The 17,072-nt window shown below is 57.2% G+C and overlaps 8 protein-coding genes across 8 annotated transcripts; 2 read left to right on the forward strand and 6 right to left on the reverse strand.

The window, feature by feature from the left end:
* Positions 1-1,482: 1,482 nt before the first annotated feature.
* SPRG_13827 (hypothetical protein) lies at positions 1,483-2,405 on the reverse strand (the record flags this gene model as incomplete). Its single annotated transcript, XM_012352828.1, has 1 exon — positions 1,483-2,405. The coding sequence occupies one exon, from the start codon at positions 2,403-2,405 to the stop codon at positions 1,587-1,589; it is 819 nt and encodes a 272-aa protein (XP_012208218.1). The 3' UTR covers positions 1,483-1,586.
* Positions 2,406-3,262: 857 nt separating this feature from the next.
* SPRG_13828 (hypothetical protein) lies at positions 3,263-3,705 on the forward strand. The gene has a single exon (XM_012352829.1). The coding sequence runs from the start codon at positions 3,293-3,295 to the stop codon at positions 3,638-3,640; it is 348 nt and encodes a 115-aa protein (XP_012208219.1). The 5' UTR covers positions 3,263-3,292; the 3' UTR covers positions 3,641-3,705.
* Positions 3,706-3,791: 86 nt separating this feature from the next.
* On the reverse strand, positions 3,792-4,243 carry SPRG_13829 (hypothetical protein). The gene has a single exon (XM_012352830.1). The coding sequence runs from the start codon at positions 4,211-4,213 to the stop codon at positions 3,881-3,883; it is 333 nt and encodes a 110-aa protein (XP_012208220.1). The 5' UTR covers positions 4,214-4,243; the 3' UTR covers positions 3,792-3,880.
* A 568-nt stretch (positions 4,244-4,811) lies between these two features.
* Positions 4,812-5,343, reverse strand: SPRG_13830 (hypothetical protein; the record flags this gene model as incomplete). Its single annotated transcript, XM_012352831.1, has 1 exon — positions 4,812-5,343. The coding sequence occupies one exon, from the start codon at positions 5,341-5,343 to the stop codon at positions 4,849-4,851; it is 495 nt and encodes a 164-aa protein (XP_012208221.1). The 3' UTR covers positions 4,812-4,848.
* A 2,632-nt stretch (positions 5,344-7,975) lies between these two features.
* SPRG_13831 (hypothetical protein) lies at positions 7,976-8,791 on the forward strand (the record flags this gene model as incomplete). The annotated part of the gene is made up of 1 exon (XM_012352832.1): positions 7,976-8,791. Exon 1 carries the CDS (start codon positions 7,979-7,981, stop codon positions 8,789-8,791), a length of 813 nt encoding a protein of 270 aa, XP_012208222.1. The 5' UTR covers positions 7,976-7,978.
* Positions 8,792-9,392: 601 nt separating this feature from the next.
* Positions 9,393-12,914, reverse strand: SPRG_13832 (hypothetical protein). Its single transcript, XM_012352833.1, has 12 exons — positions 12,605-12,914; positions 12,136-12,557; positions 11,949-12,090; positions 11,748-11,891; positions 11,606-11,698; positions 11,349-11,536; positions 10,692-11,294; positions 10,418-10,637; positions 10,155-10,368; positions 10,001-10,107; positions 9,766-9,923; positions 9,393-9,719 (listed from the first exon to the last, which is right to left on the reverse strand). Exons 1-12 carry the CDS (start codon positions 12,884-12,886, stop codon positions 9,437-9,439), a joined length of 2,856 nt encoding a protein of 951 aa, XP_012208223.1. The 5' UTR covers positions 12,887-12,914; the 3' UTR covers positions 9,393-9,436.
* A 695-nt stretch (positions 12,915-13,609) lies between these two features.
* Positions 13,610-14,807, reverse strand: SPRG_13833 (hypothetical protein). The gene has a single exon (XM_012352834.1). It carries the CDS (start codon positions 14,728-14,730, stop codon positions 13,708-13,710), a length of 1,023 nt encoding a protein of 340 aa, XP_012208224.1. The 5' UTR covers positions 14,731-14,807; the 3' UTR covers positions 13,610-13,707.
* A 531-nt stretch (positions 14,808-15,338) lies between these two features.
* SPRG_13834 (dihydroorotate oxidase) lies at positions 15,339-16,985 on the reverse strand. The gene is made up of 7 exons (XM_012352835.1): positions 16,691-16,985; positions 16,537-16,645; positions 16,219-16,487; positions 16,072-16,170; positions 15,821-16,023; positions 15,552-15,768; positions 15,339-15,497 (listed from the first exon to the last, which is right to left on the reverse strand). The coding sequence occupies exons 1-7, from the start codon at positions 16,952-16,954 to the stop codon at positions 15,402-15,404; spliced, it is 1,257 nt and encodes a 418-aa protein (XP_012208225.1). The 5' UTR covers positions 16,955-16,985; the 3' UTR covers positions 15,339-15,401.
* Between the last annotated feature and the right edge of the window lie 87 nt (positions 16,986-17,072).

Here is a 17,072-nt window from a genome sequence, read left to right on the forward strand (position 1 = left end):
GCGTGTGGGCAAGGGACTTTGCGCGACTGCCCACGTGGTCTGGCTCCGCGAGGAGGGCCACATCTTGGCCAGCGCTCGCTTGCCGGCTCGGCTGCGCGCTCCGTCTTCGTGAGGGCGGTGTAGGCCGCCACGGCCGTCTCGGGTTCGTTCATGTTGCTCGGGGTACGAGGGGTCTTCGTACCCTGCTTCTCCACCAATCTCGTGAAGCTCCGGACTCGCTGGGGTCCGCGGGCTGCACGCGCGTGCTTGAATGTGAAAAGGGTTGTGATTATCTGAGTTACTAGGCTTGACTATGGCGAGCGGGCGCGCTGATTGGTCGGATGGGCTGACTGTGCGTGTCTTGTGGGGTACCGGGGCAGACTGGACCGTCACCAAGTGCCTGTGCCCCGGGGCATCGGGGTTCTTGCCCGCCAGGCGTCGTTTCGTGTCCTCGTCGCATGCTTCGTGCCCCGGGGCATGATGGAGCCTGGAGCCTTGCTGTCCTCCAGCGTCATTTCCGAGCGCGTTCCTCGATCCGTTTCTGGGCTCTCACGACACATCAAGGGTGTATAATAATTTATTATATACCCTTGCTTTCATGCAGTGAGATCTCGAAGACTAGCCTGAAGACTAGCTAACTTATCAGCTAGGCTTCGAACTTCGGCGAGTTCACAAATGAGCTTGCATACCAAGTAGAAGCACCGCTTATCGCTGATGGCGGTAAGCGAATGGTCGCGCTGAATGCCATAGATCATACGGTACTGCTGCGACGTACTATTAGTACAGTATTTCATAAGCTGGGTCGTGTCCTCACCCCTGTGCCAAGGACGACAGTACAGGGTCACGTACAGTGCCGCGTTTGCGGTCTGTGTGGGTTGCTGCCTTCTCGTGCATGCGCTTGGCCGCGAGCTGGCGCAGATCTTCGTGACGTCCACGGGAGTCAAACCCGGCTTGTTGAGCTTGTCGAAAGCGGCCTGGCAGTCCGTGTTGGACCAGATCTTGAGGCCGACCTCCTTGAGCACGTCCGACGACTGCGAGCCACCCGACGAGGTCGGGCCCCAGCCGCGGGCCATGCCGAGGACACCGGGAGCACCGGCGGCGTCCTTCTCGTCGAAGAGAACCTCAATCGGCGTCACGGTCGTCGCGTTGGCGAGCTCGAGCTCGAGGATCGCAAGTCCAGGCATTTTGCATGCAGCACAGCAAATGACTGCGTCATTTGGTTGATTACTTGATGCGCACAGCGTACTCGGTCTCTGGCCACGAGGTCTACTGCAGCCCGTGGCCCCGCGAAGGTTAGAGACGCTTGTCGCGGATTGCAGTGGGAGCGCAGAGGTAGACGCTGCCTTTAAGAAGCGGGAAAAGCCAAATACGTACAGGCATTCCTATAGACGCGAGGTACTTCACAAAGTCCTCGTGATGTCGGCCCCTGGCCTATCAACAGCTATCGTATACAAGAAAGTATCACAGTACAGCTACGATACGAGAAGTCACACCGGCGATGCTACGAGGACAAACAAATGGATTTAGTCGAGAAGTTAGTAGGTACGACTGCAAAGAACCTGCGATCCATGTCGATAGGTTCTATACACACTGCTCGAGGACTTATCTTAGCAAGCCGGCTTGGGGAGGTACGGCGCGAGAAACTCCTTGGCCTGCGAGAGGCGCGCATAGACACTGGGAATACCAGCCTCACCGCAGACTACACCCCAGCTCGTGAGCCCGACGAGCACGTCCTTGCCGTTCTTGGTGACTGTGAGCGGGCCGCCCATGTCGCCTTGGCACGTGTCCTCGCCCTTGACGCCGCCGGCACAGATCATCGAGGTCGCCACCACCGGGATTGACGGATCGTTGAGCTTGGTGAACGCGGCCTGGCAGTCCGTGTTGGACCAGATCTTGAGGCCGACCTGCTTGAGGACATTGGACTGCGGGCTCGTAAGGCTCGTCGTGCCCCAGCCCCGGGCGACACTCGTGACACCGGGCGCGTTGGCCGCATCATCTTCAAACGAAATCTCGATCGGCGACACTTTGGATGGCGTCTCCAACTCGAGGATCGCGAAGTCGTAGGCCATCGTCTCCATGTTGAACTTGGGGTGCGACACGATCTTCTTGACCTTGATGCGCTCGCCGTCTGAGGTGCCGTTGAGGAAATGAGACCCGACCGAAGCATACAAGGCCCAGTCGCCGTATGCGCATTGCGCCGTCGTGAGCACGGCCGTCGGCGAGATGAGCGACCCGCCACACTCGTTCTTTTTGATTTCTGTTTGGCGCAGGCCGGTCACGTAGAGGTGCTTGCCGACCTCGGCCTCGTTGCCGCCAATGACTTCGATGGCTTCGGTCCGAGTGGCGCCGTGGTGACCCTTGAAGTACGAGGTGGGCGCCGCGAGGGCCACCGAGGCGAGGAGCGCGAGGGACGCGATGTGGACCATACTGAGACGATTCGAAAATGAAAAGCGAGGATGCGGGTGCTGTATGGGCGCATCACTGTACCACGACGCACATTGAAGTTGCTCCAAGATAGGGTCGACCGTGGCCCAACCCGCTGTCATCGGCCCACAGGCGCTGTGCAAATCACCACATGTCGGCAAACATATGGTCCACCTGAGGCGAATTCGAGAATCATTTCCGAGGCCAACAGCAGCAGCGCTTGCTTCTGGAGACAAAAGAGGAATTGATCAAGGTGGCGTATGAGTGTGTCTTGTCGCTCTGAAAATAAGGATAGGACAGCATGCCTAAAGATGATTATACCGTGGTACACTCAGTTCAACATCAGCATGTTTGCAAGCAGGTCTGCACGTGTCGTCGACCAAGAGGTCGCATGATGACGCGTTGGATGCGCATGCGCTCGCTCCATTCACCCATGACATGCAAGCATTCGATAAAGCCCAAGATACATGAGCGTTGGGTGGAATCGCAACAAGCTACTCTCTCGACACGCGCCAGACAGCACGTCCCACAACACATCTGGTTTATCGGAAGCAGCTGCGTATATCACATCTGCAGTTCCCACGATTTGTGTGTTGTTTCATTCGCACATCTACCTCGGCGGCAAAATGCCATCGATTCTCAAATCCCGCAATGGGTCGCCGCGTGGAACACCAATGGAGATACTTTTGCTACTTCGCATTGGACTCTCGGTATGTTGCAATAGTTGCTCGAAGAGCGCCCTGCCTCTTATCTAATACTAGTACTGTAGTTGTAGACAGTATGTGCAAGCTAGATGGTCCATTGAAAACATCTGATCGAAGAAAAGGGTCGATGTATACGAATGTTCTCCATCGAAAAAACGGCGTGGTCCGAAAGCGCAGAACAAACGATGGGCCGCTGGCTCCTCTGCGGCACGCTCACGTCGCTCTTTGGCGCCGTCTTTCTCAGTCTCCTCGGGTACATCCTCTCCTTCCAGCCCGACTATGTGCCCGGCCTCAAGCGTTCCATCGCCCCAGCCGCCCACGCGGCCAACTGCTGGGTCGGTGCGATGGCGTATCTCACGTCGCTCGTCGTCTGCATCGGGCTCTCGTGCTGGGAGCGGCGCCGGCAAGTGCTCGACAATGACGCCAAACTCAATCCCGTGTACGAGCTCAAAACCCTCCAGCGATCGCTGGATTCTTGGGAGGACCTTGGGACGCCGCCTCGCCTCGTAGACGACGACGAACATATCATGTAGTTACTCCACTCGGTAAGGAAAGCACTCCAGTACACCCACCCGGAACACTCAAATATATATCCGTGATTGTACGAAGCTGGCTGAACCGTTCTTGCGCGAGGAATGATGCTGCGACTGTTCTTGCACAGAGGCCACCGCATGTCCTCACAGGCTCTCGCGAACAGAAGCGTGGTGCTCGACTGGAGGCATTACTTTCTTCTTACAGGCTTCATATATAAGCTTTGCAGTCTTATTTTGCGGCTAGCACTTGTAGACAAGGATGCCAATCTCGCCCACGTACATGTAGAGCATGTGTCGCTGCTGGTAGCTAATGTCAAAGCCGTAGCCTTCGCCGATGAAGCAGTGCCAGAAGGATCCAAACTTCTTGTCCATGCTTTGTTTGATGAGCTGCGCGGCCGCTTCGTAGTTTTTGAGCGGCACGTGCTTGTCGACCGCCATCGTGATGATCTCGACCGTCTCGGTGCACACCTCGGCCGTCATGTCGTTGTGCTTGATGAACGGCCGCGACGAGATCTTGCGGTACTCGGCGTCCGAGAGCTCGTTCGCCGGCGGCTCTGTCTTGGCGTCTGGCATGGCGCTTCAAGTTATGCGATCTTGAAGCGACACCACGTTCTCGACGTACACTATATTGCGCATAATCACATTGCGGGTGTTGGATCGACCAGAAATGGATCGCTCTGCACGCAGCGCAATAGAACCACGTCCTAGTGCTAACAAGTTCCACCCTTTCTAGTGCAGCGCTATGCATGCATTGTATTTGCGTTAGCTACATGTAGTGTGTTACCTTGCTTTCGACGCACACGAAGATAGAACACTATTTGCATCGGAAAGACGACCTTCCGCATTTAGGGCCTAAGTGGGTCGACGCGACGTGGCCGTGGTGGGCCTACCGGTGGGTGGGCCAAAGAAATCCAATCAAGTGAAAGGAACCATGAATGAAGCGAGAATCAATTTTGCATGTGGCTCGAGGTGAATCTTGCTTGCAGGCAGCGCAGACCCCACTGGCGATCTGCAGCACCACGTTCAGGCTGTGCATTGCGGAGAAACGTGCGGTGGGCTGCTTGATGTCGATGGTCCAGTTGTCGTTGAGAGAGCTCTCGACTCGCTCCTGTGGGCTACCGACACGCGGAAGAGCTAATGTCTGCCCATGTCCTTTCTGACGCAGACAAAAGGAGTGTAAAATGCAATATCTGCGTTGATGCGCTAGGCTATTCGGCTTTACGCGGCTTGGGCCGCTTCCCGCCACGTGGACTGCCTTCGCCCTTGACGAGGCTCACCATCTCGTCGCTGTGCATGACCTTGGCGTTCATAATCTGGCTCTTGATTGCGCCGAGGACCGAGCTCGACGGCTTGATTTCGCGCAAGTCGTTGTCGTCGTCCGCGTCGAGCTTGAGGCGCTCCAGCTCATCGTCGGTCGTCACGACGCCGTAGCGCAAGGCGGCTTCTTCTTGGTGCTTGCGCAAGAGGTAGTACGAGCCCGCAAACGTGAGGCCGTACAGAAGCGCTGCGTACATGCACGAGTTCTTGGCCGTCGGCGCCTTCTTGTGGTGGTAGCCGCGAATGTACTCGGGCTGCGCGCTCAGGAGGATGGCGATGATGGTGAGGTAGACCATCCCAACGACCGAGAAGCCGGCGCAGCATGTCAAGCACCCGACTTTGCCCATGGCTGTAAATCCCGACTGTTCAAATTTGGGTTTCGCCATCTATTTTTAGAAACCTCTATCAATCGATAGATGCAATGTGACAGGCAACCGAAAAATAGCGACAACATGGGACACATTCGTTCCTTGAACCACGGAAATTGTTTTATAACTCCTTCCTTTAACAAAGACCGAGTGCTTTGAGCACCGAATGCATTGGTGCCTCACCTGCCCGGTGGTGACAAGGCGGGTTTTGCTTATGCTACGGGCTGCAACACGGAAAATGGCTCGGGGTTCGTGCTCAGGTTTGTGCTGATTGGATTTCGTGACCCTTGAGCCTTCTCGCAGAACGCCGTTTCTACTACTTCAAAATGGTCCACGCATCACAATTTGGTTGTCGTGGATAGGAAGCTGGTGCTCTACCATACGAGACGGGTTGAACGGGATGCCGGCACAAACTTGCTGGTAAGGATGCCAAATTTAAATGAACATTACGTAGTGGCTTTAGGATGTGGAGAGTAAACAATCTGTGCCCTTAGGGTGCGTTCGGTTCGCCGCGTACTTTCAAAGCACGTATCGCAAATCCGCATAACTTCGATTGCATGGTTTTTCGATACGTGCTTTTTGTTACGCGGATGGAAAAATCGCGTTCGGTTCACCAGTGTACGCCGACTTTCGGACTTTTAGGACAGCGCATGGATGGCCCTGCGCGACGCTCCCCGGCGGCAAGCGTGGGTCCTCGATGCGATGAGTGGCGTCGTACAGCAGAGGCGCTTGCGACGTCTATCGATGGCGCATACCTTCTATGCGCTACTCCTCCTCCCACGTCTCGTGTCGTCATCGCTAGCCGCTGCTTGGTGGCGCGATGAGATAGCCGGCGCCCGACGTTGGCGATAGCGTCTGCCATGTCGATAAGCAAGACACACGAGCGCGTTCTGCGTGTGCAGCTGAAGCATCGCAAATCGCATCGAGCGCGCCCGTCCTCCGCGGCGGCGCGCGCTCCCCGGTCCTTCCAGGCGTGTCTACTTGGCGCGCTGCGGCCATGGGCGCGGCAATGTCGATGCTGGAAATCAAATCAGGGATCTGTGAAAAAAGGACCCAAATTAGGCTTTTTCGATCGAGGGCAGGATAAATCCCAAAGTACGCCGTTGTCTTTTCAAAAAACATCTCGGCCGGCCAGCCGAGGCGTTTTTTGAAAGTACAGTCAAAACGCGGTTTAATAGCCGGCTTTTGTTAGGGGTAGGCGCCACTAAACGACCTCGCTTCAGCAAATCACAAACAGCCAATCAGGGTTCACGATCGAGCGAATCTAACCAATCATGAGTCAATTTTGGGGGCTTCAGCCAATCGCATCGCTTCGAGCGATTTGGAATCGGTATTCCACATGGTTTTTGTTGGGTACACGACCGGGCACATGGTCTTCGTCGACCTTCGTATTGGATTTCAACCAATCACAAAGCCCCGAGCCCGAGAACCCTAGCAGGAGGATTGCGCCCGCGACGCAAGCGCCTGACTGCTGACAAACAAGCCGAGATTGTCGAGCTTCTTAAGACAACGATGTCCGCGAGCGCGATGATACCGTCGACATGCCTTTCGATCGACCGCTGCGCACAGCGACGATCGACGTCCCATCAAGCCAGCGTGCGCTGTCAGCGAGCGAGAGCCTGCGTGAGTACTTCGCATGGCATGAAGACGACGACATGCTCGCCAAGCTCAACGCCATTGTCCAACGCATCGAGACCAACGCGAGCCACACGATGCCCAGCGCGGTCTTTCACATTTCAGCTCATCCCTAAAGCGGCATCATGTGACATTGAATAAACTTGTTTTTGTATACATTCGAAACCATGTGATTTAGCCTTTCTGTCCAGGGCTGTTGAAGGAGGCAGTGAGTACCACTTCTGCCACTAAACGACCATGGCTGCTAATCCGCGTTTTGACTGTACGTGCTTTGGCGGCAAAGTACGCCAAGTCATGCGGATTTGAGCCGAATGCCCCGCGTGACATATTTTTTTCGAAGTTACGTGGATGGGCTCGAAGTACGTGAAAAGCACGTGCTTTGGGCGAACCGAACGCACCCTTAGTAATCGAAGAGGAGAAGAAAGAAGGAAGAGGCGTTCGACGCTCGAAAGGCGCGATCGAAGGCGCTTTGTATGCGGATTCCCTTAATTTCGAGCAGTCAATGCCCCGTCTCCTATAATGCAGAACGATTGATGAGGTACAAGCATGGTGCTGCCTTCGTCAAAAAGACATGACACACGTTGCAGTAGATATGATCGATCTTTATTTGCAAGTACATAGCAAGGGTACATAAATTCGATATATATAATTTATGTACCCTTGTACATAGCCGCTACGTTCAGCAATGTGTATGAGATGGTACAATACATGTGTCGTGAGGCGCCACGCAGAGCTGCCAGGGCTTGGGGTCTCGGGATCGCGCGAATGCTGCTCCAAGGTGTCGTCGAGAGTTGCAGTCGTGCAGCGGTCGCCAAGACGTGGTGATAGCTCATCAAGCTACCCGGGTATGTTTCTCACGCTATCCGCTTCGGCTATCAGTCGTAGCTATCAGCTCCTGCTACTATCATCGGCGGGGTTTGGGCGCGTAAAGTCAGAACACCGTAAAATGTCGTGATAGTTGCTATATCTCAACATACCTGAGCCGATGCCTTGAAGTTCATTTTCAAATCGTCCAAGCATGATTCGCATCACGTCCCTCGCGCTCCTTGCCTTGGCCACTATCGCGGCGCACACCTCGTACCTCAACAACCAGCACAACGGTACGCAGACGACCGAAGGCATTGAAATGATTGGCGGCAACGAGGCCGAGGTCGGCAAACACCTCTACGTGACCGGTCTCCGCGTTTCTGACGCGGATGTCAACTACTGCGCCGGGTCTCTCATCTCCCCAACGGCCGTGCTCACGTCGGCTTCGTGCGCGTATTACAACTCGCCCACGTCCGTCTCCGTGGGGTCCCACTATAGCGAAAGCAGCGCGGACGGCGAGCGCATCAAGGTCAAGACGATCGTGGTGCACCCCAAGTTTAGCACGGAGACAATGGCCTACGACTACGCGATCCTCGAGTTGGAGACACCGACCACGATCTCACCGGTCGAGATTTGGTTTGAAGATGATGCGGCCACCGCACCCGGTGTCATGGGTGTCGCCCGGGGCTGGGGCTTTGCCTCTTCAGACAGCGAAATGCCAAAAGTCCTCAAGGAGGTCGGCCTCAAGATCTGGTCCAACAAGGATTGCCAGGCCGCTCTCGGCGAGCGCAGCAAACTGCCCGTGGACATCGCAAAGGTTTGCGCTGGCGGTGTTCGGGGCGAGGGCCCGTGCGATGGCGACCTCGGTGGCCCGCTAACGGTCTCCAAGGACGGCAAGGACGTGCTCGTCGCTCACCTGAGCTGGGGCGTTGCTTGCGCCAAGGATGGTCTCCCGAGTGTGTACAACCGCCTCTCGTCCGCCAAGGACTTTCTTGCGCCGTACCTCCCCAAGCCGGCGTGCTAAACGATGGAATTGTACAGCATGGATCGCTGATTTTAGCTCGAATTTTATGGGAGGTTCGCATCAAAGAAAGACACATGTGTTGTTGTTGTTGTTGTTGTTGTTGTTGAAATGAGTGAACAACATGCAATTTTACGTGTACAGACAAGTATATCAATCAATCAATCAAACGTGTTCGCGTTGAAATCGAATTAGCACAAAAACCAACAGACAAAACTATAGTAATTGCACTCCTCTGTCGGGTGGTCCGAGTACAGAAGCCTGCGTGCGACCTCGCGCGAGCTATCCCTCGACGAGGGGGTCCACCACGGGACGAATCTCTCCGTATTACGCAGCTCACTCCCATTGACCAAGTGCTGGTGTCAACTCCCACGCATTCAAGCGAAGTCTTTGTAATGAAGCAGAACACGTTTATATATATCGACAAGGATGGTGGACTACTTATGCGCTCGTGCGGCGTGGCCGATGCGTCAAGCGAGGAGTAGCAGTGAGGGGGAAATATTGTGCGAGGAGCAAGGTAGCTGTGTTGAGAGTACACTGTCGATCGAGTGCTTTGCGGTGGAGTTTCCAAAATACCATACCAATGGTACGTCAACTGAAAAAACCCATTTCTGCACGGCAACTAACTGTAGGGTTTACTGGTCTTGACTACACCTCATCTCGGAACGACTCGCTACTCAAGCGACGTACGTTTCTCACGTTGTTGTCGTCGTCGTCGGTCTCGTCGCTGGCAGTGGCCTTGGCCGCGAGAATGGCCAGCACCGTCGCGAGCGCAGCCCATTTTTTCCACGCCTTTTGGACGTGGTGTCGATGGCGGTAGAGTCCGTAGCCGAGACAGAATGCGAGAAACGTGAGCCGCTTCCAGCGCCAGCCTGGCCCACGGACGAGGCTCTCGCTGCTGCCCACGTGGTCTTCTTCCAGCACGGGCGTCCTACATGTATCAACATGTTGATACAATCGGAGATTTCCAAACGTACAAGCCGGAACGCAGCGTCTTGGCACTGTTCTTGCGCGAGACGCTTGCCAACTCGCCGACGAGCGACGGCGGCGTCGACGTGAATGAGATTTGCGGCGTGTGGTGCATGTGACGGCCGAGCATCGTCTGCATGTCCGAGACTGAATAGTTGCGGTTGCTCTACCGGCAGTGGATAGATGGATAGATAGATATTCGATGGATAGATCCATCGAGAGATGGATCGATGGATGTCATACCTTGGTCAGCGCGAGACGGATGTTGTTGAGGAGCGTCACGACCTGCAGCTGGTCTTCGAGAAAGTACTGCGCTTGCGTCGCCTTGTGTCCGACCGTGCACGTGACGACTACAGACAATACTGTCCACAAGTGTGGACAATCGACGAGGACGAACCTGTCGGGATATGGATCGCCTTGGAGAACGCGTCGACGGCTTCAAACATGAGCTCGTCCGCGACGTCGTCGCCCATGGCCAAGACAAAGTCGAGTGGTGTTTCCGAGTCTTTGTGGAGTTTGTTGAGGATTTGGCCGACAATCTTGCCCTTCCCGAGACCGTCGGGTCGCACTTCAATGTAGTCCTTGCCTTGGATGATGCTCAGAGGCCAATTCTACCTCATTTATCGCGATTTTCAATCGTTTTTTTGAAAAATCGAGTACCGCGAGCTGCGCTTCGAGCTGCTCTTTGAGGTCCATGGCCTGCATAAGCCCGTACTCGGGGTCAGACTTTGCGTAGCGAAATAGAATCGAACTCCGGCGCATCTCGAGCGCTGACCCGTTCGTGCGGTCCACGTACACTTGCATGATGGCTTGGGCTTTCTCGCGCCACTTGCCACACGCGGCGTTGACGCGAAACACGTCGCCGTAGAGTTCCCACGGTCTACACAGCGATCGCATCGTTCGTCCTCAAAGAAAGACGATAGAATCCACGTACTTGTCCATACGGGCCGAGTGGCCAAGGTACGCCCAGCGCAAGAAGTACCCGTGCTCGGCCACGAGCCCCAAGCCGGGCACGGACCCAAACTTGTCCGAGAGGAGCTCGCAGTTGCAGCCGCTCACGACAAACACCGAGTTGCGCTTGTCGCGGCAGAGGATCTCGAGGCTTGAGAGCACGCTCACGGGCACGTCGGGCCACACGATGCCAAAGTCGGACGAGACGTCCGGCGCCAGCGTGCGGTAGTAGTCGAAGAAGAAGACGCGGCGCGAGCTCTTCCGGTACAAGTCGAGAAATTTCTCTTCTTGGAGCAGCGTAAGGACGACGGGCGACTCGGGCAAAAAGTGAGTCCCGGCCTTGACGATCGCCGCGGCTTTGGCAATGTCCGAGACGACGCAGTACGCCCAGCGCACGGGCGAGTGCGCACTGATGGTGACGAGGTCGCAGTCGCGTCGAAACTCGCGCTCTTTTGCGGGCATCTGCACAGCCGTGGCCAGTGCTTTGGCGATCGCGGTCAAGTCCCATGGGTTGACCACCAACGCGCCGTGCAGTAGGCGGCTGCTGGCCGCGCGTTCGCTCAAAATGGCAATCCCAGTGGCATTTCTATTCTCCAAGTCGAGTGAGAACGCATATGGACGATACGAATATCGAGGGTACCGATGGGCCACAATGTACTCGAACGCGCTAATGTTGAGGCCTTCCTGGAGCACAGTGGACAGAAAGACTTCGGCCACGCGCCAGAGCGCGAGACGCTCGGCGCAAGTGAGGTTGCGCCGCGTGAGATGAAAGACAACCACGGGTTCTGAATACTTGGCATTGAGTCGGTCGACGACCGCTTGCACTTGCTAGAGAGGGTGGCATATCAACCATTACCGATGATCGTCCAAGAGCACGCAGTTTGCATGCAATCCAACCTCGTAGTACTCGGGCGTACCGAGAAACTTGGTGAGCACGCCAAATTGGACCAGCACGATGCGCGTCTGCTGCGCCGGGTTGTTGTCTAGAAACTATATCATCGTTTATACACCATGTAGGGGATGGAGAATATTGTCGTACAAGCTCCAAGGCCGCGAGCTTGCCAAGGACGCCATGGAACGGGTCCAGCACGTCGACGCCCGCAAACAGCATTTTGCGCGGGTACGCTTGGCGGTACGCAATGACTTGGTCGGTCACAGCGGCCGTCCCGAGCTGCTTTTCCAGCTAGCCGAAACCAAATTATCAATGTATCAATTTCGTACATCTAGGAGACACAAGTACCCTTGCACCGTCGACCGTGAGCTGCGAACACGTGATCGCGATGCGTCGGCCGCCGTACTCGATGCCAAACTGGCCTTGCACCATCGCAGGCGACGAGATGCCAAGGAGGACCTTGCACGCGGACAGAAAGTTCTTGGCATGTCTACCAAAGCATCGTACATCATCAACGTCCCCACAAACAAAGTACTCGTAGAGGTGGAAGCCAATCAAATTGGCTTGGAGCATGCTCTTGAGGAGCTCGGCGCGCGTGCTTAAGATCCGAAACACGCTCAGCGCTGGAAAGGGCACGTGGAAGAAGAGCCCGACGGGCGGCGGCGTCAAGCGCAAAAGCCGGTGCAGATACATGGGTACAAAGCTCACCTGGTAGTCCTGGAGCCAAATGTGGTCGCCGGGCTCATACGCCTTGGAGAGCGTCGTCGCAATGTCCCGGTTGATGTTGAGCATGGCTGGCCACGCGGCTGGCGCCTGCTCGAACGCGCCGTGCATGCCATCCGGGTGCACGATGCCATGAAACGCGGGCCAGAGCGATTGCTTGCAGAACGCGTCAAACACAATTCGGTCAGCGTCGTTCGTGATAAAGACGGGCGTGCAAAAGAACTCGGCGCAGACCTGCCACGTCTCATCAACGCGGCCCATGGCTACCATCGTCGACGTACCCGGCCCACCTCGGCCTCTTCGTGCGGCGCAATCTCAAAGGGCACGTCGAGGCATCCCACGAACTTGATCTTGCGCCGCGTCGAGCCAACGCGGAAGAGGTCTTCGTGCGAGAACGCGTGCGTCGACGCCAAGAGCGCGTCGCCGGTCGGCTCGGCGCGGAACTTGCCGTGGCCTTCCTTCACCAGCAGCAATGGCAGGTAGTAGGCGCAGATGATGAGCGGGATCTGCGACGGCGGCGTTGACGGCTGCAGCACGGCGCGGTTGCGCATGCCCGTCACCATGGACGGACGGTGCACGGCCCGCGGATCCATGGCGAAAAGTGCAAGATATGTGTGTCGGCGTATACGGAAAGCGTCCGGATGGTGTTGAGTCGACAGGCAAAGCGAGTGGCCACCACGGTGATGCCCACGACCAAGGGCATCAACATTGTTGTATGATTCCCTTGACCACCACGATGGACGTCGAGTCGTCGTCGCGCGCGATGATTCGATTTTTGCCACGCTGGCATGGACGGTGAGATTGCACTTGCGTGACCACAGAAGAAAGGGTGGCAACGGTCGAGGAGACCTGGCGAGGCGACCCTCTTGCAGAGGTGGTCACTTCGCCATGATATTCTGTGGTGGGTGATGGAGGCGAGCGACGGCGTGGCGGCCAAGACACGAGATTATCGCCGGTGGCTGCCACGCAGTGGACCGCTTTAGGTGGTCCAACTTCAACCATGTGGGAATCCTCATCACATGCTCCAGTCTTGGGTGACGTCCAGTTGTGGCAGAGTCTGGTCTGGTTGCGGGACTCGGCAGGGTGTCGATATATCGGGTGACGATCTGTCTGGTGTCAGTTGAAGGTGTCAGCATTATTTTCGACGCCTCAGTGGTCGTTGTCCCGATAGTAGCTGCGACGTCGTCGTCGTCGTTGTTGGATCTGATTTCCTTGAACATGGTGACGGGTGTTCTCGGTGTCTTCTGAGCGAACGCAACCACGGGTTCGATCCTACGTGACGGCAAACAGAAATCAGGTTCTTTCCAATAATACCGACGACAATTATGTATGTACTAACGTAGTCTACTAACTTCACGGTCGGACGCGCAGTCCATCGCGTCGTTTAAAAGGTTACCGACTGACGGTCGTCGTCCGGTGCGACGTTGTAGTTGTTGTTGCGGTTGCTACCGTGGTTTGTGGTCGTCGTCGTCGTGAGCAGATGCATGTCTCGGTTCGTCACCACGGGCGGCGGCGGCATCTGGCTCGCTTGGACCATCGCGGGCTTGGCGCGGTATGGCGACTGCGGCGCGTAGCCCGACCCTTGCGGCTGGTACTGCTGCGGGCGCGGGTCGTGGTAGCCGATCGTCGGCTGGTAACCCGTCTCGACGTCGTACGAATGCGTCTGCTTGACGTCATACGGGCTCACATGCGTGCCCGAGACGGACTGCATCGAGTGCTTTCCGCTGCGGTGTTGGCTCTGGTAGATGTGGTCTTCGACCTCGTCGTCGTCGTCGCCGTCCCGCGTCTTGCGGATGAGCACGATCACAATGACGCCGATGAGCAGAAGGGCAGCGCCGCCGCCCACAAAGTACGGCCAGGAGCCAATACTACTCGACGTTTCGACGGCCGCGCCGTTGGTCGCCGTGTTGTTCTGGCTGCCCGAGGCTGAGCCCTTCGTGTTGGAGCCGCTCGGTGTGCTCGGCGTCGACGGTCGGCGAGAGCTACCGGACGGCGTGTTGGGCGCCGACGTCGGCGTGCCCGGCACAGATGTCGGGGTACCCGGCGCCAGCGTCGGTGTGCCGGGTGCTAACGTCGGCGTGCCGGGTGCGACTGTCGTCGACGCCACGGGCGTTGTAGGGACCGTGGACGTTGTTATACTGGGTGTCGTCGTCACGACGGTGCTCGTGCCGCAGTCGGACATGCCCTTGAACGGGCACGTTCCTGCTGTCGTGTACGCGTAGCACGCAACGCCCTGCGGCTGCACTTCGTAGCAGGGTGCTTGGAGGTTGCCAATGGCTTGGGCGGCCGTGAGTTTGTTGGCCGAGTTGAACTGCGCGCCTGCGTAGCAGCTCGTCGCTGCGCACGCGGTCGACGCCTGGGCGCCGACGCTGGACACGGCTGCGACGGCGAGGAGCGAGAGACGCATGCCTATTTGGTCAATGAGGCGGCCACTGCCAGCTTCGTTGCCAGAAGCTCGTCGAAACGCTGCACTGGATCTCGGGTTTCGAGCTTCGAACTTCGATTCCGTCGCAGCACGTGGCAGCACGAGCGCGCACAAACCACGACCACGCGATCCGACTGCAGCCGCCAACCCTTGCGCATTCGTCCGCTAGCGCATCGCACGAGACGACAATGCACGCACTGCATTGTCCACCGAGCGACGATCGCACCTCCGACAAGAGAGGGAGAGATACGCCGGCCGTTGCTAGAAGCCGAGGACGAGACGCGGCGCGTTCCCAGCTGGTGCAAACCGAAGTTCGAAGATCGAAAAAGCACATTCCAGCAGGCCAGGCGGCGCCGCCACGGCAGCGCGTCGGTCCATTACCAGCGACGAATGGCTGGCTCACCACGTTCGTTCAATCAATGTTCCTGCGTCGGCTTTGCCTCCCGCCGCCGGTCGCTGTCGGCGCGTGGCAATAGCAAGTGGCCGATCCTACGCCGATGTCTGGACCATTCATGGCTCTTCGCCTGACCATCCTGGTCTCTGTTTTTTGGAGTCGCTGGTCTCCTCCTCACAATTGGCTATATCACACACACATCACCGATATGCTTCCGGAGTAATACAAGCGTCCACTGAATTCTTCAGAGTCAAGTGGCCTACTCGGTCGGCGCGTGGGCAGCACCGATCGCGTCGTGGACCGAGGCAAAGCCATCGCGCTGCAAGCACGCCGCGAGCTCTTCCTTGATGCGCGGCTACGGTACATTGCACTTTCTTAGTCGGTTGCAATCAGATCTGCCAAGACGTACCACGGCCATCGGGCCATCGAACACGAGGCACGAGTACATTTGGACAAGGGTCGCGCCGGCGCGGATCTTCTCATACGCGTCTTGACCGGTCGCGACGCCGCCGACGCCAATGAGCGGGATCTTGCCTTGCGTGAGCGCATACATCGAGTGGAGCACCTTGGTCGAGATGTCTTTGACCGGCGCGCCACTAAGACCGCCCGTCTCCCCCTTGTGCTCGCTACGTCGTCGTTGTTTTAAATGGAGTCCTTTTCAAGAGGCGTCGGTGGTACCTATGGAGGGACTCAGGGCGCGAGATGGTCGTGTTGGACACGATGAGCCCGTCGATTTGCAGCGCGAGAGCAACGTCCGCAATGTCCTTTTGGTCCTCCAGCGTGAGGTCGGGCGCGATCTTGACGAGGAGCGGCAGCCGCTTCCAGAGCTTGTTGCGGGCCTCGAGGACCGCGGCGACGAGCGCCTCCAGCTCTTGCTTGCCCTACACACAAGGTCCTATATGACCGTGTCGATGCAACTCGAAACGTACTTGGAGCGAGCGCAGGCCGGGCGTGTTAGGCGACGAAATGTTGATGACCAGGTAGTCGCCGTACGGCCCGAGCTTCTCGACGCCAGCGACATAGTCGGCCTGCACAGACACTATTGTCATGCCGTTTATAGACAATAATGTACATACGATCGTGCTCGGCGACGTCTTGTTCTTGCCGAGGTTGATGCCAAGGGGGCCCGCGCGCACGGACGCGTACTGCGGCCGCTCAAGCGCCCAGTAGGCGTAGCGCTGGAGACGTTTCTGGACGACGTCGGCGCCAACGCTGTTGAAGCCATACCGGTTGATCACACCGCGGTCTTCCGTGAGCCGAAACACGCGCGGCTTGGGGTTGCCACTCTGCGCGAGCGGCGTCACGCTGCCAATTTCGACAAACCCAAAGCCCATGTCGAGAAGCCCTAGCCGAGCATCCTTCTGTACCGTCATCTTGATGGAATCGAGTCCTACCTTGCATGGCTTCGGCGTGCTTGTCAAAGCCGGCGGCAATACCCAGCGGGTTGTCGAACGTGAGGTTGAAGGCCGTGACCTGAAGGCTCGGGTCGTCGTGGCGCTTGTCCTGCATGGTATTGGTACATAGATCGTTGCTGCGAGGATGGCGCACCTTGGGAATGAGGCCATACTTGGCGGCCTTGACGGCGAGGATGTGCGCGGTCTCGGGGTCGAAGAGGCGCACGGCGGGCATGAGCACCGGGTCGCAGAGCGACTTGAGGAGGCGCTGGCGGTTAAAGTAGACGAGGCCGGCGCCGACACCGAGGAGAAGTGGCGTGAGCGGCGAGCTCGACCCCGTCGGGATCGAGCTCATGTGGCGCGCGGACGGCTGGCGGCGGCTTTGGGCGGCGAGCGGGCGGGCCACAGCACGAAACATGTTGAAGAGTACGTGTGATTGGCTCGAATCGTATCCAGTAAAGTGAAAACCCGTCGAATTAGATATGCAGAAAGTATGCTTTGTAAGAGGTTTAGATCGGGATCGGCTAGGTACTGCG

This window comes from Saprolegnia parasitica (genome assembly GCF_000151545.1).
Source record: "Saprolegnia parasitica CBS 223.65 unplaced genomic scaffold supercont2.108, whole genome shotgun sequence".
NCBI classification, from domain to species: Eukaryota; Oomycota; class Saprolegniomycetes; order Saprolegniales; family Saprolegniaceae; genus Saprolegnia; species Saprolegnia parasitica.

What these genes read in the sequence shown, in the direction of transcription:
- SPRG_13828 (XM_012352829.1), top strand. Translation starts at nt 3,293, where the DNA reads ATGGGCCGCTGGCTCCTCTGCGGCACGCTCACGTCGCTCTTTGGCGCC.
- SPRG_13829 (XM_012352830.1), bottom strand. Translation starts at nt 4,213, where the DNA reads ATGCCAGACGCCAAGACAGAGCCGCCGGCGAACGAGCTCTCGGACGCC.
- SPRG_13832 (XM_012352833.1), bottom strand. Translation starts at nt 12,886, where the DNA reads ATGGTGACGGGCATGCGCAACCGCGCCGTGCTGCAGCCGTCAACGCCG. An exon ending in TCACGGTCGACGGTGCAAGG is followed by an intron (nt 11,892 to 11,948) that starts GTACTTGTGTCT and finishes GGTTTCGGCTAG; the next exon opens with CTGGAAAAGCAGCTCGGGAC. An exon ending in AAGACGCTGCGTTCCGGCTT is followed by an intron (nt 9,720 to 9,765) that starts GTACGTTTGGAA and finishes TGATACATGTAG; the next exon opens with GACGCCCGTGCTGGAAGAAG.
- SPRG_13833 (XM_012352834.1), bottom strand. Translation starts at nt 14,730, where the DNA reads ATGCGTCTCTCGCTCCTCGCCGTCGCAGCCGTGTCCAGCGTCGGCGCC.
- SPRG_13834 (XM_012352835.1), bottom strand. Translation starts at nt 16,954, where the DNA reads ATGTTTCGTGCTGTGGCCCGCCCGCTCGCCGCCCAAAGCCGCCGCCAG. An exon ending in GCACGCCGAAGCCATGCAAG is followed by an intron (nt 16,488 to 16,536) that starts GTAGGACTCGAT and finishes ATGCTCGGCTAG; the next exon opens with GGCTTCTCGACATGGGCTTT. An exon ending in CCGGCCTGCGCTCGCTCCAA is followed by an intron (nt 16,024 to 16,071) that starts GTACGTTTCGAG and finishes CCTTGTGTGTAG; the next exon opens with GGCAAGCAAGAGCTGGAGGC.